This window comes from Colletotrichum orchidophilum (assembly GCF_001831195.1).
Source record: "Colletotrichum orchidophilum strain IMI 309357 chromosome Unknown Scaffold_23.1, whole genome shotgun sequence".
Classification (NCBI taxonomy): domain Eukaryota; kingdom Fungi; phylum Ascomycota; class Sordariomycetes; order Glomerellales; family Glomerellaceae; genus Colletotrichum; species Colletotrichum orchidophilum.
Window position 1 is genome coordinate 250,134 of NW_019172979.1, and position 24,652 is coordinate 274,785.

Here is a 24,652-nt window from a genome sequence, read left to right on the forward strand (position 1 = left end):
TTTATGTTTGTAGAAGAACTTGACCACGTGCGGTGTTTGAAATACAGGAGCAACTTTGACAAGAGCAAAAATGCATGAGCCGTCAAAACTTACCATATAGCTTGGGAATAGTGAGTTTCCAGCTTCATGAGGCATTTATTACTGGCCCAACTCACATAAGTCACCTCTGTTCTTGAATGGAAACACCTATCAGTCACAATTTCTATCCAGCCTGGCACTGATACCTTTCTCTTCAAATCTTTACGTGGAACAGTCAAAGCGTTAGCGATGTCAATTTGCGGGTTATATATGTATGCCTTTATTAGAAGAGCTCTCATGAATCCTGGCTCTGACAGTGATCCTATGGATGGACTCAGTACCAGGTTGTTGTTTGCGTCAACAAGCCAAGCCACATGTTTCCTCGGGTGTTCAGGCTCAGAAATCTTCCGCTGATTCAAATTGAGACAAGCCCTCCCCGCGTGACAAATGTCCAGAATGAGTCTAGCCCATGCTTCATCTTTACGCGCGCGACCCTTTTGTTCGAAGAAGAGTTTAATCAGGTCCCGAAGATTGTTAAAATCGGACTGAGACCTGTTTCAAGGTATTCTCTCCGAAGAGGCAGCTACGTTGCCTTTCTCAAAAAGGTCTGAAGGTGCAAACATTTCGTGGACGGTCACCTGGGCTGGCGAGGATGCCTCAGCAACCCCCGGCTTGGAACGATTCATGACGGCTGTTGATGCTGAGAGCGCAATTTTCCGTGGTTCAGTATATCATTATGACAAATGGGGGTTTGATAAAACTGCAATTATACCAAGAGTAGTTCCATTGTTTGCAAGATCGATCAAGCAGAGCATCAGTTGCGAACTTGGTGAGGCATTTATTGACGATGAGGCGAATGAAGCCTCAAGGGGCAGCCACCAATCTTTAAATGCCGTCAATGGCTACTTGTGCAGTATTTAGATTAAGGTAGTTGTAGTCTGAGTTGAATGAAGTAAAAATACATCGACCAGGCACGAGAACGGGGCTATGCTTCCGGCACCATTACTTACAGTAAGGCTGTTTTGCTTCAAGGTGATTACTCCGTGGGGAATATACAAAGCATAAGATAACCCCGACGTTAATGAGGCCGTCATCACAGATGTTGACAGAGAGTTTAGGCTGCAAAGAGCTGAATCTGGATGAATGGTGAGGCGCACGCAGATTCCGGGCAATAAACCCCAAATGACGTGGCGGAAAGCCTCATTTTTGTCGACGGAGGGTGTAGAGCTGTCGTTTTGGCCTCAATTATCTGTGTGCTAAAATCCAAATCACCGGAGCGCGACGTCTACTGGCTAAGGGAGCTGCTCCCTCACTGCACAAGATCTGCCAATCAAACGATACGTAAAACCTGACTGGCTGTACTATAATGCAGAGGATTAGGCTCTGTTCAAGGCTCTCTATAATTAGAAAGAGGGAACGAAGCAATGATGAAAGAATGATGCCTTGATTCTTCAAGTCCTGTGCAAATCGTAAGCCCATACCTCTCCATCTTCATTTTGAAGATGTGCTTCCTCCTTGAGGTACTAAGAATAGGTCGTCTCAAAATACTAGAACAAATGTAGAACTCCAATCTACGGACCGCTAACCGGCCTTTCAACCTGGCAACGCGAGAGGCGGTCTCATAGACTTCCCCTCCCATCTAATGAGTCTGGCATGCGGTCACTGGCACTTTCCGCTGCGGGCCTCAGTGAAGGTACCTTAGCACCCAGCACTGAGCAGAACCTCGGCCCCGGGTGGGTTTTCAATGGTGAAGGAAGTACTATTATCCAGGCTTTTGCACTCACGGCAGTAAACTAGACCATTCAAGGGAGTCGGGCTATGGGTAGATCACACTACCCCTTGTACCAGGAGCAGACTGAAATTTCCTTGACTTGAAACAAGCAATGAAGTACTCTTCGATGTTCACTCTTAGCCATGAGTGAATGCATGGATGATTTGTAATCGCCGATTTGCTCTCTTTTCGTCTTATGTTCTTCTTCTAAGGCACTAGGTGACTAAAACTCGGCATAGGGGGCTGTAACTCTGCGTTCCTCCTCTTCTGAGGTTGCTTGGGATGATAATGCAATACTTAACGAGCAATTGCAGGCTTTGAGAGAGTACTTTCAAGATTGCACAAAAATCCACATTCCGTTTCTGCGAGTCGACACCTAAAAAGTCCTCATTCGGTTATTTGATGCGTGACATCGCGCCATGAACCGGAAGAACACTTGAAGTCAACTATTGGACAAAATGGGCGATTGTTGAGCCTGGGTTTTGAGGGATGCGGATACCACCCTGGAACCTGTAGAACAACCCGAAGAAGAAGTCTAGCTTCTTCATTGGATGAGACTACCTAGTGACATGGGTGAACGAGATATGGCTTTGAATAGAGGCAGCCGCGTGTTCCTGCATACTCTTCTATCGGGCCTCTTGGAGAGACGAGGAGTGAATGGCTCTTCAAATGCCGGCAGAAGGCGTGATGTCTATTTGCTTCGGTATGCTTCGGTCTTCCGATTGCTCCTATTGGACAAGCCACCTCCTGTAATCATCAAAATACCAGCTCTTCTCGAGAACATGTCTCCCTGACATACAGGAATACAGGGTGAGATATTCTCATTTCAGAGTTATCCAGCAACGTTGCTCTGCGGGGGAGATGCGTTTCCATTTCGTGATTTGCGGATAGGGCAGCCGAGGCCACGGCCCATGAACATTCTCCGCCCCAATGAACAAGTTGGAATATTGCCATGATATCAACCCCCCTTGATCACGGTTGCGAGACATTACCGATGAGAAATGCCGGGTGGGTTCCGCGGTGCTAGTTGGAATGGCCCAGAAACCAACCGAGTTCGTCAGTCTAACCGTGGGGCCCCGATGACTGAGCGGCAACTCCATGCCATGTTTCCTGGTCTGTCAGACTTCAACGCTTCATCCTGACAAGACAGTATCACGTGGTATCGTCGGATTGCCTGCCCAGCCTGGAGATATCTCTCCCTTGCATATAGGACGACGCCAATCACTTGCAGAACGAGAAGGTCGGGTAGATCATTGCGAAGGCCAGACCGAGCTGACAGATACTGACTCGTGGTGCGCAACTTGAGGCTGGCGGCTCAAGAATGAGGTGGACCGAGCGGCCGTTAGGTCGATCTCATCTGCGGTGTTCAGGCGAATGGCATGGATGATTGAGAATGAGTTCAGCTGAGCGTTGAAAGAAGATATCGTCGATCAGTGCCCTTTTCCGTCGAGGGAATCGGAGCCAGCTCCGCATTTGCGCGTGCTGGACCGCTGGCGAGAAAATAGAGTTCAGCCGTAGTGGGCTGAGTTGTAACCTCCGAGGATGCATGGGGGCTGAAAGTTGGTTTTTTTTCCCCTTCTAAACTAAATCTCTGCATTTTGCGTCTTGCCCGACAATGTGGGCAGGGCTTCCCAGTGCTGTTGTTAACTTCGCTCTCGGCAGACTTCGGCCGCAGTTTCGTCGGTTGGGAAGAGGAGGATTTGGTAATCAATAGATGCCGTCAGCCGTCAGTATTGCCCCTGTCCCGTTACCTATCCGGGACCGTGGGGAAATGTTTCTCCTGGCCAGAAAGCCAATCACCGTTAGCGTTGGTCCCGTCGTCCAATCACAGCCATGAGGGGGTGTAATCTTGGGAGGCAGCCAATGGCTGGTGGCAACGGAAGCTGCCATGGGTGGGTCTGGACTACTCTGGACCCACGCTGGCCCTTCCATTTGAACGTTAGGTGGGGCCGCCAGGGGACCAGTCCCCTTTCGGGCGCACGTTTTCTTCTTTGTCGTCCCGCTGCCTGAGCTGTCAATGTCATCGCGTCTCTCAGGCCCTCGTCCAAACTTGCCAATCATCGGTCGACAGTTCAATATCTCCAGCCATTCCGACGGGGGGTTGACGGCTTGACAAAACTGTCGGTCTGCGCGATCAGTCGTCCCGAGGCGAGTCTTGGTATTGGGGATCAGCATCGCAAAAGAGCCACGCCAATCCCTACCGGGCTTGCAGGCCAGCAATAGGCGGCCCATCCCCCCATCCCCCATCCCAAGCAGCCCACGCCAGCCCAACGGCAAAACGGCCAGCCCCCGTCAATGATCTAATTGATCGCCCGCAGCGCTAAGTCTGCAAATCCGCGGGGGGTCAGACATCTTTCTCTGCCGGGTGCAGGTTTTAACGAGACGACGTCCCCAGGCCTAGAACTATCGTCTGACACTGACAAGTCGGCATCACGCCGGTTCACCCTGTATCCTCCAATATCAATCCCACGACGTCCGCCTTCAGCCGGCTACAATCAAGGGATCGTGTGCATTGTGCAAGACATGTTGTGCAGTTTCAGCTGCCATGGGAATCGTAAGATATTCTCCCAACGAACTGCCCCGTCTCGTGAGGCCTCCTCCTAACTAACTCTGAGTAGTCGCTCAATGGCGGTGGCAATGGCGATGACCGAGTAGGTTCCGCTCGTGATAACTCGACGGGGGGCGGAACCGTCAGCAAACTCAAGTTGGGTTCTGACTCGTCTTCGTTGATGTCGCTCGTCAGCACATTCATCCCCGTGCTCATCTACACCATCGTGTGCCTGCTCATCTTCTGGACGTTGCGGCGGAGGAGCCTCCGCGTTTACTCCCCGCGCACTATCCTCAGAGACTTCTTCTCCCAGTATGTCGTCCGCAACATCCTCACAATGTCTACCCTGCTGATTCCATGACAGCGAGCAAAGCGTGCCGCTTCCGAAAGGATGGCTCGACTGGGTGAAGCCGTTCTGGACGGTTCCGGACACAGACATCCTGAACCGCTCCTCGCTAGATGCCTTCCTCTTCCTCCGCTATCTGAGGATTCTTACGATGATCTGCTTCGTTGGTATCTGCATAACATGGCCGACATTGATGACCATCCATGCCTGCGGCACTGGCGGGCTTTCGCAACTGGACCGCATCACCATTGGTAATGTCCAGAACTCCAAGATACTCTACGCCCACGCAGTGATCGCGTGGGCCTTCTTTGGTAGGCACCCCTTATCTTACACGACCCTTCTGGTAAACTGACAATCCCATGGGATTTATCCTCTTCACGATCTACCGTGAATGCATTTACTACATCAACCTTCGGCATGCCTACCTACTGTCTCCCTACTACTCCAAGCGCCTGTCCTCTCGGACGGTCATGTTCGGCTGCGTTCCACCAAAATACCAAGATGCCGCACGCATGCGAAAGTTGTTTGGCGACACTGTCAAAAACGTCTGGATTCCTCGAGACACGAGCGACTTGGAGAGGCTGGTCAAGGAGCGAGACGAGACTGCGTTGCGATTGGAAAAGGCAGAGATTCGCCTGATCAAAATGGCCAACAAACGAAGGAACAAACAGCTAAAAGCGATTCCCGCCGCTCTCCCCGAGACAGTCCCGAGTCCGTCATCAAGCGGAAGCTCTGAACGGTCCGACGACCCCGAGAAAGGGTACCCGCATCAGCAGAACACCGCCCTGCCCGACGTTAACGGCTCCGTCGCCGCACAATGGATCGGGGCCAGCGAGCGCCCCTACCACCGGCCCTTGGCCAACTTCTTCCGCCGAGTCGACACGATCAAGTGGACTCGCTTGCGTATCAAGGCACTCACACACCAGATCAACAAGCTGCGCCGAGGCTTTCTCAAAGGCGAAGGCCGTCGGCTACCTACTGCTTTCGTCGAGTTCTCCTCCCAGGCTGATGCCGAGCGCGCGTTTCAGACGCTGGCTCACAATCGGCCGTTGCACATGTCGCCGCGGTATATCGGTATCCGACCCGACGAAGTGGTATGGAGCTCCCTTCGGATGCAGTGGTTTGAACGAATCACCAGAGACTTCTTGATGCGCGCATTCATCACGGCCGCCATCGTGTTCTGGTCTATTCCATCAGCAATTGTTGGTGCCATCTCCAACATCAAGTTCCTGTCAGAAACATTCCCCTTCCTGGCATGGATTAGTAAGCTGCCCGACCCTGTCACTGGCATCATCAGTGGTCTACTGCCCGCGTTGGCATTGTCGTTCCTCATGGCCATCGTGCCGTGGATGTTGCGAGGTAAGAGATATGTGTACGTTCCGTTAATCATCCTACTGACTCGTGGAAAGGCTGTGCCAGGCTTGCAGGCGTCCCCTCGCTCTCCCTGGTCGAACTCTTTGTACAACATGCCTACTTCGCGTTCCAAGTGGTTCAGGTCTTCCTAATCACGACTCTTACATCCGCTGCATCGGCGGCTCTGACACAAGTGCTGAAAGACCCTCTTTCAGCCAAGGACCTGCTGGCGGACAACCTACCCAAGGCCTCCAACTTTTACATCTCCTACATCCTTATCCAGTGCCTCGCTGTCGGCGCTGCCTCTTTACTGCGGGCATTCGATATTTTCCGTCATCATATAATGGCAAAGGGGTTCGATAACCCTCGTGGACTATTCAGGATTTGGTCCAGAGAACGACCAGTGCATTGGGGCGCAGTCTTCCCCGTTTTCACAAACATGGGCGTCATTGGTAAGCTATGCTGTACTTCTAGCCTACTGTTTCTCGATACTGACTCCCAGCAGCCATCAGCTACTCCTGTATCGCGCCCGTCGTTCTCGGCTTTGCTACTGCTGGCCTTTACTGCATGTACCTCGTCTACAAGTACAATCTCCTCTACGTCAGCGACGCGTCCATCGATACCCGTGGCCTCGTGTATCCACGCGCTCTAATGCACCTCCTTGTCGGTCTCTATCTCGCCACGATCTGTCTCGTCGGTCTGTTCGCTTTGCGTTCAGCATACATTCCCATGGTCCTCATGATCGCCTTCCTCGTCTTCACAGCATTGGTTCACATCTCCCTCAGAGAAGCTGTTGCCCCGCTTCTCTACAACATTCCCCGAGCGCTGGCTCTGGAGATGGAAGAGCTCGATGGCGGTCCCGCCATGGACTCCCCCAAGGATGACTTCCTCACCGATGCTGACATCACCGCGGCATACCCAGACTTCTTCGACCCTGGCGAAGAGAACGAAGGTCCGACACACGAGGTTAACGGAACTCGAGGTGTCGAAGGCGCCAGCGGCTTCATGGCGTCAGTCCAGGACTGGTCTGCCGGCGCCATTACCAAAAAGATGCAGGCTTCCGCCGAGAAATGGGGTCTGGCAGGCCCGATCGGCTACATCATGGACTGGGTCGACCCGGACCCGTCCATCAAGCCCAACTTTGTCCTCCGATGGCTCCATCCGGGCGTTTTTGACGATTTCTCCACTCTGCGACGCAACATCCCCGTCGATCTTCCAGACCCGACGGAGACCTATCCTGCCGATTACGCCCGTCGCGCATACTGGCCGCCGGAGATGGCGTCACCGACTCCGGTCATTTGGATCCCCCGCGACCCGGCCGGCGTCAGCAAGCAAGAAGTGGAGCATTGCCGCAAGGTCGTCGGGTGTTCAGACGAGGGCGCCGAACTCAATGACAAGAACCGGATCGAGGTTGAGCTTGAAAAGGCCCCGTTTTGGGTGCCTCGTGTTTTATATTAACTATTATGTAGCGCGGCGTCTGGTGTGTTTGTTGGATAAAGACATACTAGCGAAGTAATACTGCTTTTTAGCTCAGAAATCGAGCAATCTCCTACTACGATTTTCCCCCTTTTCACGTTGAATATGCTCTCTCCACCTAGTATTCTCAGCCTTTTGTCCCGTGAGACAAAACAAGGAGAGTCTGGAGAGCCTTACACCCGCCTGATCTCGTCCTCTATTATCCGCCATGTTCGTTCCGAAACCAACATCTGCGCCAGGTAATTCCCCTCGTGGTCTTTTCCTTGAATGTAGATGAGACAGGGCGGGAGCAGGCTCATCCGCGGTGTATTACACTGCCACATAATCTTGCCCCTGGCCGTCGTCCTGTCCTCTTCATCTTCCCCTGCCTTTTGAGACTCGACAATGGCAGGACTAAAGTCGATGACCTCGTGAAACCTCGCCTTGGACACATTCGACACGGATACCACGAACCCATTGGGCTCAGTAAACTGGTTCGTGCTCCCATTCTCCGCGACGGCGTTGTAGGTGAGCCTCGTTGAGGCGTACACTTGCGCGTCGGTGAGCTGGGACCTGACAGAGTTGCGGATGAGGGCGACCGCCTTCCCAAACGGCCCGTGCAGGATCCCCAGAGCCGTCGTGTTGGTCCAGTTGTACGCCACGAGGTTGGAGACGTGGGCTACGTTAGAGGGCATGTCGTCCTCGTGCAGGCGGCCGCGCAGGTCGAGGGCCGTGGAGATGGAGATGGGTTTGGCGGGGGCTGTTGCGGGGATGTGGGAGCAGGCTAGGCGGACGAGGTACGCCGTCAGGATGTCGCCGTCGCTGAGGCGTCCCGTCGTTGCCGTCGTCTGCTGGTCATCCCCGGTCGCCACATCTGCCTCGGCGCGCTCGCGGAGCGTCTTGAGCGACGCGGCGGGAATGAAGATGTTTCGCTGGCGGATGCGGTTCGTGAGGAGGTACCACAGCAACCCCAGCGTGAACCGCACTTTCCCCCACCCCGTGAGCTTCTTGTGCTCCCACAGGAAAGGCTCGTCATAGCGCGGCTTCTCTGCCTTTGCGATGTTTGACATGGGATCGAAGGCCGGGTCCGCCAGAGGCACGACGGCGTCTTGCCTGCCTGCGAGGACGCGGCACCAGTTGTCGACGAGGTCGCGGCGGCCCATGCCGTCTGTGATGCTGTGCGGGTAGGTTATCGTGACAAAGGTTGCGTCGGAAAAGGTTATGACGTGAAGGGAGAGGAGGGGCCTGTCTGAGGTGGTGTAGTCTGCAAAGGTCTTTGGTGCTTCGGGGCCGGCGAGCAGGGGGGTGAGAGTTGAGGGGGTGTCGAGGATGAGGGGAAGATTTGGAGAGGTGGTTTTGGGAGGGGAGAAGAGGGAGGGGATGGTTGAGGATAGAGGGTGAGATTGTACGCTTGATGGGTTAGGTTCTGTTGTGAAGTGGACTGCTGGGCGAGACGGAGTGAAGGATTGAGGGATGTGAAGCTCGATTTGACCGTCTTTCTGGTGTGTCGTTAATTACTTGTCGATTTCCTCTCACAGACCACATATTGGATTGGGGTTTGAGGTATAGCAATGACGAGACTTACCGTTAGTCGCGGCCTACCGCCCAACTTCCTCCAGTTTCCAATGGTGAGGAGCTCGGAGAGCGAGGCGTGGAGCATGGACGGGTCGAGCACGTCGTGGAAGCACATGCTCCAGCTCATAATCATCATGCGCATCATCCAGGAGCTGTCCATTGCTGAGAGCTGCACCACGGTGTCTGTGGGAACCCGGTCTGGTTTGTGGGGCTCTGGGCCCAGGATCGGGTTGAACAGAGGCCGGAGAGACGGCATACTGAAATCTGGTTGTTGATCACCCGTTGGCAATGTGAGGCTGAGAGATGGATGGAAACTTGAGTGGTGGCCCGCGAGATTGGTGTTGGGACTCAAGAGTGAACGGTGAGATTGGTTGCTAGTGTGGGTGGATTGGTTTGGAAGAACCCAAGAGACGAGAAACTTAGAGACGAAACTCGGTCGTCCCATCGAGCGTTTGCGACATTGCGTAGACAGGGACATGCCCTGTTGCAGGAAAGCTTATATTGGCGATAGCCGTCGCCAGTGATATGGGGATGCAGGGTCTGACTCGCGATAGGAGAGATAAACTATAGATAAGGTCAAGTTAGATGAAGAGCTCGTGGGGCGGTGAGATGAATGTCTTTGAGACTGCGTCGATCTTACGTATTGACAAGTTAAAATGGGGGATAGAAGTCGATGAGCTTGGATCGGTGCTTTTAAGATGGACTAAGAATGGCATCCCATTGCCAAGACATGGGACCTGATTGTCTGGCTTGAACTTTGTCCCTTCACCCACCGGTCCTTAGACCAAAATCTTTTGGAATTTACTATCGCTTTAATAGAAGAGAAACATACAGAACCTAGGCAGCATCGGAAGCACTATGCCACTCACCATTGAACCCCTCCATCCCACCTTCGCGGCCGAGATCCGTGGCGTTGACTTCTCCGAGCGGTTGACGGAAGATGTCTTTCAAGAGATCCAAGCTGCTATTACCAAGGTTCGAACCGCGGCTATCTCCGGCCAAATGAAACTAATTGCTAATCATTGAGATGTAGTATGGAGTTCTCGTGTTCCCGGCGACAGGCCTAGACGACGAACGCCACGTCGCCTTCGCCAGCCGCTTCGGCAAACTCGAGCGCCGCAAAGACACAGGCGCGCCGTCGCGGATGAGTTTGGCAGAGTTGACAGACCAGGGCAACATTGATGCCAATGGAAATGTCATCGGCTCTCAAGATCCGCGAGCTCAGATCAGCAAGGTGTGTTTCTCCGGGACTGATGCCAGATTCAGTAGTCCAGCACCATCTCTGACGTTCGAGCAGGGCAACACACTCTTCCACGTCGATAGTAGCTTCAACGCCCAGCGAGCGAGCTACTCCATCCTCTTGGCCCATGAGATCCCGCCGCTGGAAGCGGGCGGCAACACCGACTTTGCCGATACGCGGGCGGCGTGGGATGAGCTCCCCGAGGAATGGAAGCACGAACTCCTGGCCAAGGATTACGTCGCGGGCCATTCGTTCTGGTATTCCCGAAAGAAGGCATGTCCCGACTTCTTTGCGAAGCTGGAGCCGGGGAAGCATCCGATGAGCAAGCACAAGGTCGCCCAGCTCCATGAAGCGAGCGGGAGGATGAACCTGTTCGTGCCGTCGCACTGTCACCACATTGAAGGTCTCGAGGAGGACGAGGGGAGGGAGAAGCTGGAGTACCTTTACCGGCATGCCACGCAGGACAGGTTTGTGGTTTCGGTTCCGTGGAAGCAGGTGGGCGATCTGGTTATGTGGGATAACACTTGTACTCTCCATCGGGGGACGCCGGTGGTCGGAAGCCATAAGAGGGATATGAGGAGGGCGACTGTGCTGGATGGGAGCAAGGAGGCTTGGGGTTTGAATGAGAAGGTTGAGAGGGACTTTGCTTTCGCGGGCGAGGTCATGGCCGATGTTGTTCGGTGCTTGTCTGGGTGAGGTCTTGTGGCGAAATGGAGGAATTCGGAGGATATGTGCCATCTCTCTCCCTTTTGAGGAATCGAAGAAGGGGCTCTTCGAGATCTATATTCGAATCAGTATGTCGGTCATATATCTCCTTTGGATTTGCTTACTTTTGGACAGATGTGCTCTCTTCTGTATCTTTGATTCGGCCAGAATATCAACAACCTGGAAGGGGCTTGATATCAAAGAGTTGTCGACAAGCCAGCTTGTCAATACGTCAACCATATCCAACACAGCTTGCTCCATCTCAACAAAGCAACGATTTCCTGATTCGAGGATTCCTTGGCTTTCTTTCGCCATATCCTTCTCAATACTTCCAGACCATGTCCCCGCCTCGAGTCCAAGTTCTCCGTCTCACCGGCGCTTACTTATCACAACTCACCACAACCCCCGATCAAAGCACGGGAAGACAGTACCTGAAGCCCTGGAAATCGACACGTAGACTCTGGATAGTTCTTTCCTTCCTGCTACACCGCCATCATCACGTGGGAAACGAACTCTTAGTGGGTAGAAGAGGGCGTTTCCTCCTCTTTTGAGGCATCACGATGGAGAAGGAAGCAGACTCGGCCCGGAGCGGAAGCGAAACAGAGAAGGACCCAAAGTCGCCTCGTGCCTTCTTCGACATTTCACCGTGGGTTTCCTCGCTTACCTTGTCCTTGAGGGCTTTCATCATCTGGTGCGCCTTGGACTCCTCCTACTCTTCCCCTTCACCCTCCTCCCCTTCCTCCTCCATCGCTACAGGCGGCAGCGCAACCACCACAGCACCCAACAGTTGCCTGCTCGGCTTCATCTTCCACCGCGATCATGGCTAAACGCAAAGCTACTGCTGGCAAGCGCGCCAAACCCAAGCCGGCTTCCAAGCCTGCTAAACCCCGTCACGTCGTCAAGATGAATCGTCCTACCCTCTCTACCATGCCCAATGAGATTCTCTCAATGATCGTCAAGGAGGCACACGACAACGGCCTCCGTGGTCGTCAGAGCGTCCGTAATCTCTGCCTTACGAGCAAGCGCATCTACCCAGTTGCTCGTCGAGAGCTGTACCGACGCATTGTCATTGTGTCCGGACATCAGCTTGCCTCGCTCACCAGAAACCTCATCGAGAACCCTTCCGCCAGAGAGTTTGTTCGTGTTGTCGTCATCCATTTCGACAGTTTTCGATTCAGCAGATACAGCCCTGATGCTTATCTCTTCCGCGATTGGGCTAACACGGCCATGGTCGAGTCGAATCTTTCCCAGCTCGACCGTCAGCTCCTCGTCCTCTGCAGAGCTACGTGCAGCGACAAGGCTGTCGATAACATTCAGTGTGTACTCGGCCTGCTGATGTTCCTCCTGGACAAGACTCAACACTTGACGCTCTTCGCCGATGCCTACTTGGGCACCATGGACCGCTTCTTGGCAGCCGGTCTCTCTCTTGCTGCCTCTGCACACTCCAACTCGCTCGACTATTCAGCGCTCCTTCCGTCTCTGGTGAGCTTGGATGTCTGCAGCAAGATCTGGCTGCAGAAATCGAACCAGATAGTCTTCAACAAGGCTTATCACCCCTTCTTGGCCTTCACATCTTCGGCTCATGTCCGCGAGTTCCATCTCATCGGAACCGAGGGCGGGTTGAACAACATCCTCGACCAGATTGGTTCCAAATTCAAGCTTCCCTTCACCAAGGTCACGCTGAAGGCAAGCGACTGCACTTCTTCGAGCCTCTGCGTCCTGCTTCGTCATTGCCCGCAGTTGCAATATCTTGAAGTTGAGACACTCGGAGACGGTGACTATCAGGGAATTGGAGAGAGCATCAATGAGGTCTTGCCAAAGTATTGTCCCCATCTTCAAGTTCTGTCAATTCGCTTCTTTGGACTCAAGGACAAGTTCCTAGGGCCCAACACCCTCGACTGCCTCCCCAAGATGACCAAACTTACAGAACTCCGCATCGAGATGGAATCTTTCATCACGCACACAAGAGACCTCGGCGAACTGAATCTTCACGAAAAGCTCCCTGAGCAGTTGGAGAAACTCTTTGTGGATGTTTCCATGTTGAGGGTGATGAGTCCCACGAGAATCTCGCCTAGAAACCCCGAGGTTATGGAGTTTGTGAAGTCTGTCAAGAACATCATCCAAGATCTCTGTCAGAGACGCGCAGACCACTTTCCCCGCCTCAACACCATCGTCTTCGGTTGCAAGTACAGCAAGCCGAAGCAGTGGAGCAGAGTCGCCAATAACACACTCGCCGGAACTGGTGCCAAGGTCCGTGTGTGCACCGGAATCGACAGCAAGAGAATGTGGGGAAAGTCCTGGAAGCGGATGATGAATGTGTGAGTTGTCTCAAAACCACACCGACTAAGCAATGACGGCTATGATTGGCAAGGGGCATCGTGACGAAACTCCGGGCAAAAAGAAGCTGGCAGAAGGGCGATAGTAGGGGAACATAGATGGCTATGGTAACTGCTATAAAGGCTGGATAAACAGGTCTCGAGTCCGAGGGGGAGGGCCCGACTTGTGTACTCTTGCGGGTATTTAGCAGTCTAATACTTTGGCCATGACTTCTCGTGACAGGCTCTATGCTGGCGATAGTTTTCCCAGCCTTAGGATCAGAGATTGGCTTTCATCTGTGACTCTGAATACCTCTACCGAGCGGCTCGCCTGCACGGCGCCATAGACAAACACAAATAGTGCGTGCGTGTTCAAGCCCGTACTGACTTCGATCGGTGCGCAGCAGAGACGTGATATGCTGCGCAGATGTGACGCAGTAGGCCTGTGGCTTTTCGTCCATTTAGCTTCCCCGAGATGCGATGGCCTGGTCATAGTTTAAGGCGATGCCAACGATGTGGAATAAAAGACTGGTGCAGTATCATGTCATGGATTTTGTTAAGATAGGTCCAACGCACTGCAATGCCAAGACTCCAGGTATCTTCTTTGACGATGATTCACCACCCCATGCAGAAAGGGTTTGCGGTAGATGAATAAAAAGTGCGGGCACAGCCTTTGGAAAAACTGGGTCAGGGATCGCATGACAGCGGGAGGGGGACGGGCCGCCGATGCCGAAGTGCTGCGTTACGGGGTCGAAGTTTGATTCGATGCCACCTCCACGGAGGAGAGCGACGGCGGCGGCGGTCGGCCGGTGGCTCGGCGCGGACGAGGGAGGTTGCGCCGTGGTATGTGAGGGAGTCTTTGAGGCCTAGCTCGAGGTTTGCGTGGAAGCAGGCGTGAATGCCGAGGTGGGATACGTAGGTAGTCGACCGGTGCCGGTGCCGCCGCCGCCGGGACACTCCGGGACACAGGCGACATCATCACAGGTGACCGTCGCGGGCAGAAAATTGTGGTAGCTGTCAGGGGATGTATGATATCAGGCCTCTCGAACATTATGAGCAATGCCATTCTTGTTGACCAATGTCTGGACGTGTCCGTTGCGAAAGCAGCCAAATACCTCCTCCCACGCGGCAGCTTTCGACTCGGAGAAGCAACAGCCTATTCCCTCAAGTAAAGAAATGAGCAGATGGGAACGATGCCAAGTGTTCTTTCTGTCCCGATGGACTATTCCTTCTCTCGAGTTGTTGCGTTTCATCACTCCTTCCGCCCCTCATCGTGGTCAGGCAAGACCATGCGAGTTGTGATTAAATCAGGTGCAGAGCGAGGTGGAAGCAGCAATCATAATTGGAAGGTGATATTCTGATGCTTCTTTCTTGCTTCCCCGGGCCCGTCTACGGCCCTATCTACCTACCCAACCATGCCTCCTCGACTCTCTCCGCCTCCATTACTTCTTCTGCTTCATTTGCTCTCCAGCGAGACCTCCTCCATCGACATCCAACTTTTATCATCCCGATACATTATGCGACTACGACAGCCTTTTAGACACGCTCTTATCGATTGACGATCTTCCGACGAGACTTCGAGCAACTAGTTATCCCGCTCTCCGAATTCTTCGCCTTCTGCGCTCTGGCAATCCGACTACAACAATAACAACAACGGCTAGATAGCCACTCAACACCGTACCCAGGGTCATGGCGGGCGCTACTTTCTCAACCATGCCGAACGAGCTCGTCAGAATGATCGTAAACTGGTGCAAGAATGGACAAGACGCCCGCAGGCTTTGTCTCGTGGACAAGAAAACCAGCCCGTCAGCTCAACATCATTTATATCACTGCATCACGTTTGTGCCCGGAAACTTCCTTCGACTCATATTTCTCGTCCGAACGCTGGTCGAAAACCCAAATCTCCGTGGCTTGATTCGCCATGTAGACTTCTGTCTAGGCTGGGACGCTCGCATGTACCCATACAGCATGAATGCCCCTTTCATTCTCAGCGATTGGCACAACTTGGTGTTTGACGAAAGCAAGCTCTCCGTCTGTGAAAGTCAGCTCTTGCTACTATGCAGAGTCAACTCCGCAACAGGTAGCAGGCTGCAATCGCCAAAAGTCGTGGGGTCTATCATGGGCCTGCTGCTCTGCTTGTTCAACAGCGTTGTTCAGCTAACCCTGACACAGCTTGGAATTGATTTCCTAGAAATGCAACTGATGGGATTTGGACAAATGCTGGTTTCTGCCATGTCAACTTTCTCTGTCGTTCAGTCCGGCAGTCGCGGTGGCGACCCTGTGAAGCAAACATTCTGCCCAAAACTCAAGTCGCTCTTCCTAAGACCGAGCTGTCAACATACGCGGATTTCGAGATATTATGGCAAGAACTTCCAATTGATACAATTCTTCCTTGCCCATCCGACTCTTGAGGCGTTCACTTCCAGGTACGACATTGGCAGCTGGGATTTTCTCGACACCCTGGGTGATGGAACACCTCTTTCAATAAAGAAACTCATGATTTTGCGCACAAAGACGAATGCATTAACTCTCAGCAAGGTCCTGCGCCGATGCCCAAAGCTCACGCATCTCTACGTTGACGTCGACGCAGGACGGATGGAGAGCGCAAATGGCCACGGTCAACCATTGGAGCAAGAGTTGGGCGCCGTGATTTCGGGTAGTTGCCCTGGCGTTGAGGAAATATCCCTACACATACCAGGTCATGGGGTGTACAAGTTCTTTGGTCCATACGCTGATTTAGAGATTTCTCCTTTCCTAAAGAGCTTGTCAAACTTGCCTGACCTGAAGGTATTACGCATCGGGGTTGCACTATGCGCTTTTCGCTCTGAATCACTTCCCGACTGTGCTTCGTGGATCCCACACCTTCTGCCTCCTCAAGCGCACAGTCTTTTTTTGGATGGCACATTCAGCCAGGAGCATCTGAGTAAGGAACCTTACTTAGCAGGTATGAGGAGTCTTATTCTAAATCTCTGCGGATCACACCAAGAGAACCAGCTTCGATTCAATAACCTGGTCATCACTGTCCACTTTGGGAGCGACAAGGTTTGGAATGACATCTCCAGAGACGCCAGAGCCCATGGGGCGGGGACAGCGTTTCGACTGATGATCATCCTTGACCCGTCGATGTTTGGACTTCTTTGGGAGAACTCGAATGACATTCCTGCTCTGATGTCACCACAAGTTCGGCGAGGGCGTGTGCTTTTGGACTCTGGTCTCATTTGATCTCGCCTGTGAGTCAGGGGTAGGAAGTCTTCCGGTCAGCAACGTTAGATACGGAATGATGATGTTCGGTATTCAGTAAACAAGTTACATAGTGTTGGAAGTGACCAAGGCGAGGTCAGAGTACCATGCTTGGGATAAAAACAATCAGGCAGCCTGCAAATTGCAATCTATTGCTTTTGAACTTGCTCGTGCGCATCTTGTGTCTCATCGCACTGTCAGTTCCATTGAGGAGAACAGATGCCACCCGCACACGCGTGGGGTGACGGACTTGATCGCTAACGCCGAAAGAACATGTGACCGGATTATCTTGCGCCGTCCCGAGTTCCGATGCACGTGGGTCGATGTCATCCGTTCCGACATTAGCCGATCGCTTCCTGAATAGGTCACTAACGTCGTTCTGCTGCGGAAGCGTGTTCGCTCAGCACCTCAGGAAGGGGTCCTCTCCTCTCCGTCTTCTCGGGCCTGACCGGAGCGGTCTGGGATGTTCGCCTCCTACTCGCCGCCGTCGAGCGCATGGCTTGGGGCAAAAGAGAACGGCGCCGGTCGAGCCTCGATCGCTAGCACCGTGACTAAGAAAACATTCCGATGCGGCTGGCGGCACCAGTCGACAGGAAAAAGTGGCTGGGCCGGGAACAGGGCAGGTCCAGCAGTGAGTTTACGCAGGAGGTCAATGCACCCAGGATGTTGGAGCCGTGGGGTCGCCGTCCGAGCGGTGGGGGTGTTACTGGTGTCTCCTCGCCAGTCGCTGAAGAAGCGGTGATGAAGAATGGCCGAGCAAAGAAGAACCTAAGAGAAGAGAAGACCCCAGACCCTCACTGCTGCTCCGTCATACCGCCCTGGTAGCCGATGATCAATCGCAGATTGACCCGATCATGCGCGCATCTATCTCGGACTCGAATCAACGGCACAAATGCCTCGAGGGTCATGCCGTGCCAGCAGGTATGCCAATCTGGTCTCAGCTACATCGGTACAACGAAGAGCGAGTGGTGAAGATTCACGCACAAAGGCCGCAATTCGAGACAGCCACATACAATGTACAAACACAGCAGAGTGAGTGACAAGACAGACGTCACAGCCACGGAACCCCTCACCCTTCCACCAGTGTCACCCCTCCATCAGCGTTGGCGCTGGCGCTGCGCTTGGGGCAGCTTTTGCGGGCAGGCAAGAGATGGGATACCCCTCCTCGCCGAGAGTGTGTCCGACGTCAACCGGCAGGCCAAAGATTCAGGGTCCTGCCTGAACGAGACACCGGCTTCTATGTATCAGGCGTCATACCGTTATCGCCCTCTATCAGTCTGTATCAGGCTCCCAGCCTCTTCTAGAAACCAGTATCTGCTAGAAGATGCCACGGGATACCTACCTTGTTCGCCAACACCTCACCCAGTCAGTGCCAGTGCCCACAGGTACGAATCTCATCTCATCATCCAGAATCTGCCCTGCCCATCCCGACGTGCCGGGGTCAGCTGCAAACGATGCATTGAGGAACAAGTGGCCGAATCCTAGCGCCTCCCGCACAAAAGACGCAACCCACCTGAACCTTATCCGGCAACGATGCGATCACTCGATAAGGGAAGGTTGACAATTTGGGAAGCATCGCAGCGGCCTTTGGCCCGTCAGCCAGGATTGGTTTGGGCGGCCGAGGCGATTCGCGCGGCGTAAAAAAACATACCCGACTTACCCCCCCATGGTCATCCATGCCGGGCCAAGTTCCAGCCCCGAAAGAAAGGGGGGCGACTGGCCACGGTCAACGCACAAAGACCGCAAACCCCACCTGGGCACCCCTCGCCAGTACTGAGCCACGGACGCTGGCTTGGCTGGACTGCGTTTCTGCACAAACGGCGCACCCGCCCAATGACGGCGCCCCGATCCGGTCCCATCTGGCCACCCTCATCAGACGACTGACCCCTCCTCCTGCTACTCCTCCTCTAGGTGACTTCCCGGCTGCTAGGAAAGGCTCTGGATACCTATATAAGTGCGCGGGTTCTTACCTCTCTTTTTCCGCGTCTTAGGCCTGATCTCCACAACGTCAACATCCACGTCCATCACGTCAACTATACAACCAATACCTTTTTTTCAAAACCCCCCAAACCAACCACAAACCATCAAAATGAAGGGTGACTGCGGCTGCTCCGGCGCTTCTACCTGTACATTGATCTCCCCCATGCACCGCAACCTTGTTGTCGGCTGCCGATTGGTGACAAGACGCTAACCTGTCCAGGCAACTGCGGCTCTGGCTGCTCTTGCTCCTCCTGCAAATAAACACTTCCCTTGACGGACTACCTATGATACACGTCGCTGCTTGATTGCGGTTTCGGTTTCTCTCGATACGGCATCGACATGAGTTTTGAATTCGGGAAACGGGTTACGACTGGGTTGACGATGGTTTGCATCGGCGGATAGTGTTCCACTCAAACAAATTGATGAACCTATTGGCATGTTTAGTCACTCATTGAGCAATAAATCTTTTGAGACGCCGAATGTCTAGCGCTTGCTTCTTGTGATGTTGTTGTTGAACCCATGGATCTCAGGGTCTTAGATTGTATTCCCGATACGGCGTATTTCCTGTACTATTGCAACAGGTGACGGCGTGTGGTCGAAGTGTCCAAGTCTTACCAGCGCAGCAAAGACAAGTATCCTGGCCTGCGGTGCGCGTCTCTTTATACATTTTGCTCAACCCCTCAAGGTGCCAACAATGTCAACCTTGATTGACTCGTCCAGTTAGCCATCAGGCCATCTCAAAGTACTCAAGGTGCGTCGCGGCAATGCCTCTTGCTCTCTTGATCTTAATCCAGTCTCCTTCTTACCCCTCGGACCTCTGACCGCTCCTATGATGAATTTGGACCCCGCCCCGCCCCGCCATGGCTTTCCCCCCTCGACAACTGGACCCCTCCAAAAACCCCTGAGAGCAGCCGCCTCCTGTGCAACCACAAAGATCGTCACCTCAACTCAAAACACACCACACATCACCCTCGACAACCAGTCAATGGGTGCTGTACAACATGATTACATTCACGACGACACCTTGACGCCACACCGCCAGCGTGGACGGGGACCATCAAGCCAATGGCATAGGTCCTGGGCGAGGACCCCGGGCAGAAAGCAGGAACGTGAGAGAAAGAATGAGAGGGGGCCTGATCTGGGCCCGCCCCATGAGGTGATGCCACGAACGGAACGCATCGGTCCTTGCCGCAAGCCACGGCCTCCGATCCCCGCCAAAAAGCTCTCTCGTGGTGTTCCTGCCGAGACCCTGATAGGCCGGACCTGTTTTACCGGGGGGGGGGTTTCCAATGGATTGAAAAAAAGGTGGTTCCAGAAAGTTTTGGCAACCTCATGCCACAAGGCCTCAGCTGAATGGACGACATCGCCAAACCCGCGACGCGACGCCTCCACTCCTTTCTCTCTGTCTCTCCCGTGGCCAAGGGAAGCGAGCAAACAGTCCGAGAGGAAGCTTTCCGTCCGTGCCGTGTTTACTTTCTTTATGTTACAGTGGTGGAAGAGAGAGCAGGCCCCCAAAACGCTCTTCTCGGAGCTGTCCCAGACTCTCCCAGCGTCATGATCACAGCCCGCAAGGGACCAAGACCTCCTCCCCGCTTCTTCTGCAACTCCAAGGAGGGGGGGGGGGTTGGCTTTCAGTAGGTCTCGGACGATGAGCTCTGTTCCTCCTTCTCCACTCAACTTCTGTAGCTATCTGTCTTCAAGCAATGGGGGAGCTCTGCAGCGCGCATGAATCGGGCGTGTCCATGCCGAACCCAACTTATGCTTCATGTTGGCCTTTTGTTTACTTTCGTTTCACTGGCACCTACTTTACCCAGATTCTCAGGATACGCGGCACGCGAGAGGCAACCCATGGCTCATAGGGAAAAGTTGCCAAGAATCTCCCACACCTATCCTCAGCCGAAGCAAGCGCGCGGCTGCCTCCCATCCGTGTGTTTGTCCATACACTTCCACCCGCACACAAACCCTCATGCCATCCCAAGATTCACACTGGCCCATGATATTTCCCATCTCCCATCCATTCATCCTGCCCTTACCAACACCAAGACCGGAGAACCGTCCTCCTGCCCGCAGACAAGAAGGAGAGGGCCGCGTCATCCAACACACACCTTGCACCTCACACGACCGGCCCCGGGAACCTCTCAGTCGTCCCCGTATCCAAGCGTGTCCGGCGTCCCAATCGCACCCTGCAGGAGAGGCGTGTCCTCATGTACGCCAAGCGGCCCCCATCGCGAGTCCTCGGCACGCGGGTGCCGGCGCGGTCTCTTGAAAGAGCATCAGTAGACTCGGCGGGCGTGGCGTGGGGAGTGTATTAGAGGAATGGAGCAGCTACCTACCTAGTTTCTACGTCCTGAAATCATCAGACAAGAGATACCGTACAGCCATACGCAAACTCTACCTCTCTGTCTCTCTCTCTCTCTCTCTCTGCGCAGACAAACTAGCTACCCGGCATCGCCGTGACATGAAGACCAAGCTACCCCTCCATCCCACTTAAGCTCCCCCCGCCCCTCCATCGCCTAGCCTCACCCTTCGCCTTGCCCCCTGTTCCGCCAGCCTCCAACCAACGAGCTCTCCCGGAGCTCCATGACCCCTGTCGGCGGAGGAGGCTCTTGGCCCCATGAGCTACGTAGCAAGGACACACCACCTCCTCCCATTGAACAAAAGGTGTGACATAGTGGCAGAAGCAAACCGAAACAATGAAAAGTCGCAATCCCCAGTCCACTTGGCCCATGGATCACGCTCCAAAAGGCAAGCTAGCTTCTCCCTATAGGGCCAGACAGACAGGCCAAGCAAAGCCCCAGATAGGTATGCCAATGGGGGGTTTTTGGTAGGCAAGAGCATGAAGCTACAAGCAGGGCGTGAACGCGGCCCCGGCCAAGGAAAACCTCCGTCGCCAAAAACCCGTTCCCCAAGACCGCTGTTTTCCCACCTCCACGTGTCTGTAACAATCAGAGTTCCCCAGTGAATACGAATGGAGGCCTCTCACTCACAAACTCACTCCCCTCCCAATCCCCCCCCTTGCCCCTCTTGAGCTTTCCTGCTTCCTGCTCGGTGTGTGAATAAGGTTCCAGCCACGAGGGAGGGGGGGGGGGTTTTGGTTCCATCAGTCTTGCTTGCTCCTCCTTCCCGCTCCTCCTCGTCATCCCTCTTCCCCCTTTCTGACGATAATCTATATAAAGCCACTCTCCCATCCCCCACTCTCCCGCAGCTCTTTCTTCAATTTGAACAAACTCAAATTCTTTTTCTAGACCAAAACACTTTTCTCTCTCACACACACACACACACACACAATCAATCAAGATGTCCAACTTCCACCTCTCCGCCCAGGACACCCGCGTCGACGACGGCCACATCCTCCGCGCCCGTCTCCAGAACGGCAACGGCGACTTTGTCGACGCCGAGATCAACCTCAACGACTTCCTCGGCAACGACGACGGCCGTTTCCAGTGGGGTGGCCAGGGTAAGCCAAGAATTCCTCTCCCCCTTCCCCTCTTGTCTCCTTAAGCTCGTCTCCTTGAGCATCTCTCCTCTCACCCCAACATCTGACACAATCCACTAACGTCTTTCTTTTTTTCCAAAATAATAGGCTTCGCGCAATCCGCCGAGGACATCCGCTTCGATTTGGAGGGTGACCAGCCCATTCTCCGTGCCCGCCTCTTCAACATTGGCGGCGAGGCCATTGACGCCGACGTCAACCTGTGCGAGCGCCTGTCCAACAACGACGGCCACTTCCACTTTGACTGTTTGTTTTCCCACACTACTATCATTTCTTGTTCCTCACTTGAGTAGAGCTGACGAACGGGTCCGTCTTTTTTTTACAGAAACGAATCAAAAACGGAGTTTGACACACGAGCGAGTGAGGAGGATGGAATGATGAATTGGCATGAAGCGTTTGCTTTCGCGTGATGACGGGGACCCAACCCCGATCAGTATCCCACCGAACCAGAGGTCGGTCACGCATCCTTAGGTAGCACCAATTGAGCTACTTCACCCTTTCCAGGGCCGAATGAATCGTTCTGTGTCTCTTGTTGTGAGGAAACCATGGACTCTTGGATGAGATACCGTATCGGACGTAGCATTCATTGGGTCAACATTTCAGCTTTTCAGCTTTTCCTGAAAGCACATCGAGTATACTCAGCAATTATGCCCAACGAATCTTTTTTCTTTCCTTGAAAGAGGTGTCGACGGGTATGAGTAATCCTCAAAGCATATCCATCCCATATCAACGCCCTTACCACAATACTCCGTTAATTCCTAGCAACGCATTCCTCTTCCCGACAATCAATCATTGACAGTATCCTACACTTGGCCGTTGGAAATGATATATTCCAAATCTCCGCCATTTGTTCTGAACGGTCGATCGATGACGTTCATATGGTCCATCCACCACCGTCGCCATCGCTCCGATGTCGCTTCGCAGCCTGTTGAGTTTGGTCACCTCCTTCTGCGTCTATCTCGTCAGCCTTGCGCTTGGTGTTCCCTGATGGCTTCATCTTTTCAGGATGTTTAGTGTCCTTAATGATCTCCTCCATGGCTTTCATCTTGGACATGACAGCCTCTCTCACAGTCTTTGTGGTCTCTATTTCAATCTCCCGGAGAACAGCGAATCTTATAGAGCGGTACTCTGTGCCGTCCAACAAGTCTCGAATCTTTTGCTCCAGTAACTTGGGGACGCTGCGGTAGACCCCTCGAATCGCCTCTAACAGATGCTGATTGATGGTCGCCTCGAGTTTCTTGGTCATCTCAGCCGTGAGGCTCTCGACTTGCGTCGTGTGCCCCTGAGTAGAGGCAGTGACCGTCTGGCTATCCATCTTATGTTCTGCCGGCAGGACAGCCACAGGTCTCTGCACTTGAGACGCTGTCTTGGCTGCCGCGCTATTGCGTTGTTGAGCATTGCTGGAGGAGGCATGCGGCGCCGGGGTCGATAGCGTCAACAATCTGGAGCTTTCTTCGTCACTCGTCCTTCCAACCGACGCGGGATACGAGGGAAGAGAGCCATTCAAGAGACCACTTAGTTGTCGTTGAGCTTGTCGCTCCAAAGCTCCTCCGGTCCTGACGGGCACTTTCGCAGGTGGCTGCTTTGAGACGGGGGGTTGAGACCCGAACATCCCTCCTATCGGAGTTGTGCTGATAACTGACATCGAATTTGGCCTCGTTGCGGCTATACCGCTTTCTCGTTGGACGCTGCCACCAGTTTGTCTTTGTCCAGAAAGAGACCCATTGCCTTTAATAACCACTGTGCTTGGATCGTCGAGCATTACCTCAACTAGTTTGTCAAACATACCATGAAGGGTCGACTGGGCCACGGTTCCTCCAGAAATGTCTGATTCTTCTCTCAACGAAGGCCGCTCGTTCGATTTCAGGCGAACGGCCTCGTTCACCGCAGGACTTTTTATCGACATCTTTGGCTCGGGTTTGTGGCCTCCAAAAGAGAAGGAGCTAGCTGTTCCATTCGACCCGCGTCCAGTTCCTGCTGAGCGAGCTACAACACTGGAAGAAGTAGCAGCAGCCGCCGCCGCACTCTTCTCCTTGAGGGCCTTTTGCTCAAGCATAAGCTCCGAAACAGCCGCGTAGTTGAGTGGCGTGTCAGGAGTAGTCCGCCTGGGAGGCGGGTCGTCTTCCATGCGCTCGTCCGCATTGTTCCTCTGACGAGGTCCTTTGGGAGGCCGAGATCTCTTCTGATCGATCGAAAGCGACGGGTCGCAACATTTGGCCGCATCCCAGCCCATCTTCTCCATAATCACAACAAGGAATTCGTGCACACAACCATTGTTGACGATCCGTGCCACTTCGCAATCGACAACATTGGGTTCACCAAAGGCCTTCAAGCCACGATCAGACCCTCTGCCCCGGAGGAGACGCTCCCAGCATGCCTGGTCCCTGGGGGCAGGCAGCTGCCTTTCAAACTTCCAGTAGACTTGGTCTAGCTGGCGATCGACTTTTTCGGACAGGCTCGGGTAGTCTTTGAATGAGGGCAGCTTCTGGGACTTTGCCCATTCCAGCCACTTGCTGAACCTGACCGACACGGGCCAGTGCCCAAAGTATGGAGGTGGCGCCATCCTGCGCAAGTTGTATTCGTCAGCGGCACTGAAAGGAGTCTGCGAGATGC

General features: G+C 53.7%; 9 protein-coding genes across 9 annotated transcripts; 7 read left to right on the forward strand and 2 right to left on the reverse strand.

The window, feature by feature from the left end:
* Positions 1-4,334: 4,334 nt before the first annotated feature.
* CORC01_03780 (uncharacterized protein) lies at positions 4,335-7,494 on the forward strand (the record flags this gene model as incomplete). The annotated part of the gene is made up of 6 exons (XM_022615429.1): positions 4,335-4,343; positions 4,408-4,649; positions 4,702-5,026; positions 5,133-6,042; positions 6,093-6,488; positions 6,542-7,494. 6 exons carry the CDS (start codon positions 4,335-4,337, stop codon positions 7,492-7,494), a joined length of 2,835 nt encoding a protein of 944 aa, XP_022478094.1.
* Positions 7,495-7,685: 191 nt separating this feature from the next.
* On the reverse strand, positions 7,686-9,322 carry CORC01_03781 (uncharacterized protein; the record flags this gene model as incomplete). Its single annotated transcript, XM_022615430.1, has 2 exons — positions 7,686-8,990; positions 9,077-9,322. The coding sequence occupies 2 exons, from the start codon at positions 9,320-9,322 to the stop codon at positions 7,686-7,688; spliced, it is 1,551 nt and encodes a 516-aa protein (XP_022478095.1).
* Positions 9,323-9,924: 602 nt separating this feature from the next.
* On the forward strand, positions 9,925-11,002 carry CORC01_03782 (alpha-ketoglutarate-dependent 2; the record flags this gene model as incomplete). Its single annotated transcript, XM_022615431.1, has 3 exons — positions 9,925-10,041; positions 10,100-10,300; positions 10,364-11,002. The coding sequence occupies 3 exons, from the start codon at positions 9,925-9,927 to the stop codon at positions 11,000-11,002; spliced, it is 957 nt and encodes a 318-aa protein (XP_022478096.1).
* An 828-nt stretch (positions 11,003-11,830) lies between these two features.
* On the forward strand, positions 11,831-13,333 carry CORC01_03783 (uncharacterized protein; the record flags this gene model as incomplete). The annotated part of the gene is made up of 1 exon (XM_022615432.1): positions 11,831-13,333. The coding sequence occupies one exon, from the start codon at positions 11,831-11,833 to the stop codon at positions 13,331-13,333; it is 1,503 nt and encodes a 500-aa protein (XP_022478097.1).
* A 1,682-nt stretch (positions 13,334-15,015) lies between these two features.
* On the forward strand, positions 15,016-16,548 carry CORC01_03784 (uncharacterized protein; the record flags this gene model as incomplete). The annotated part of the gene is made up of 2 exons (XM_022615433.1): positions 15,016-15,560; positions 15,591-16,548. 2 exons carry the CDS (start codon positions 15,016-15,018, stop codon positions 16,546-16,548), a joined length of 1,503 nt encoding a protein of 500 aa, XP_022478098.1.
* Positions 16,549-17,133: 585 nt separating this feature from the next.
* CORC01_03785 (uncharacterized protein) lies at positions 17,134-17,391 on the forward strand (the record flags this gene model as incomplete). Its single annotated transcript, XM_022615434.1, has 1 exon — positions 17,134-17,391. One exon carries the CDS (start codon positions 17,134-17,136, stop codon positions 17,389-17,391), a length of 258 nt encoding a protein of 85 aa, XP_022478099.1.
* A 2,508-nt stretch (positions 17,392-19,899) lies between these two features.
* CORC01_03786 (uncharacterized protein) lies at positions 19,900-20,858 on the forward strand (the record flags this gene model as incomplete). The annotated part of the gene is made up of 2 exons (XM_022615435.1): positions 19,900-20,180; positions 20,597-20,858. 2 exons carry the CDS (start codon positions 19,900-19,902, stop codon positions 20,856-20,858), a joined length of 543 nt encoding a protein of 180 aa, XP_022478100.1.
* A 985-nt stretch (positions 20,859-21,843) lies between these two features.
* On the forward strand, positions 21,844-22,332 carry CORC01_03787 (CVNH domain-containing protein; the record flags this gene model as incomplete). Its single annotated transcript, XM_022615436.1, has 2 exons — positions 21,844-22,003; positions 22,130-22,332. The coding sequence occupies 2 exons, from the start codon at positions 21,844-21,846 to the stop codon at positions 22,330-22,332; spliced, it is 363 nt and encodes a 120-aa protein (XP_022478101.1).
* A 581-nt stretch (positions 22,333-22,913) lies between these two features.
* On the reverse strand, positions 22,914-24,602 carry CORC01_03788 (uncharacterized protein; the record flags this gene model as incomplete). Its single annotated transcript, XM_022615437.1, has 1 exon — positions 22,914-24,602. The coding sequence occupies one exon, from the start codon at positions 24,600-24,602 to the stop codon at positions 22,914-22,916; it is 1,689 nt and encodes a 562-aa protein (XP_022478102.1).
* Between the last annotated feature and the right edge of the window lie 50 nt (positions 24,603-24,652).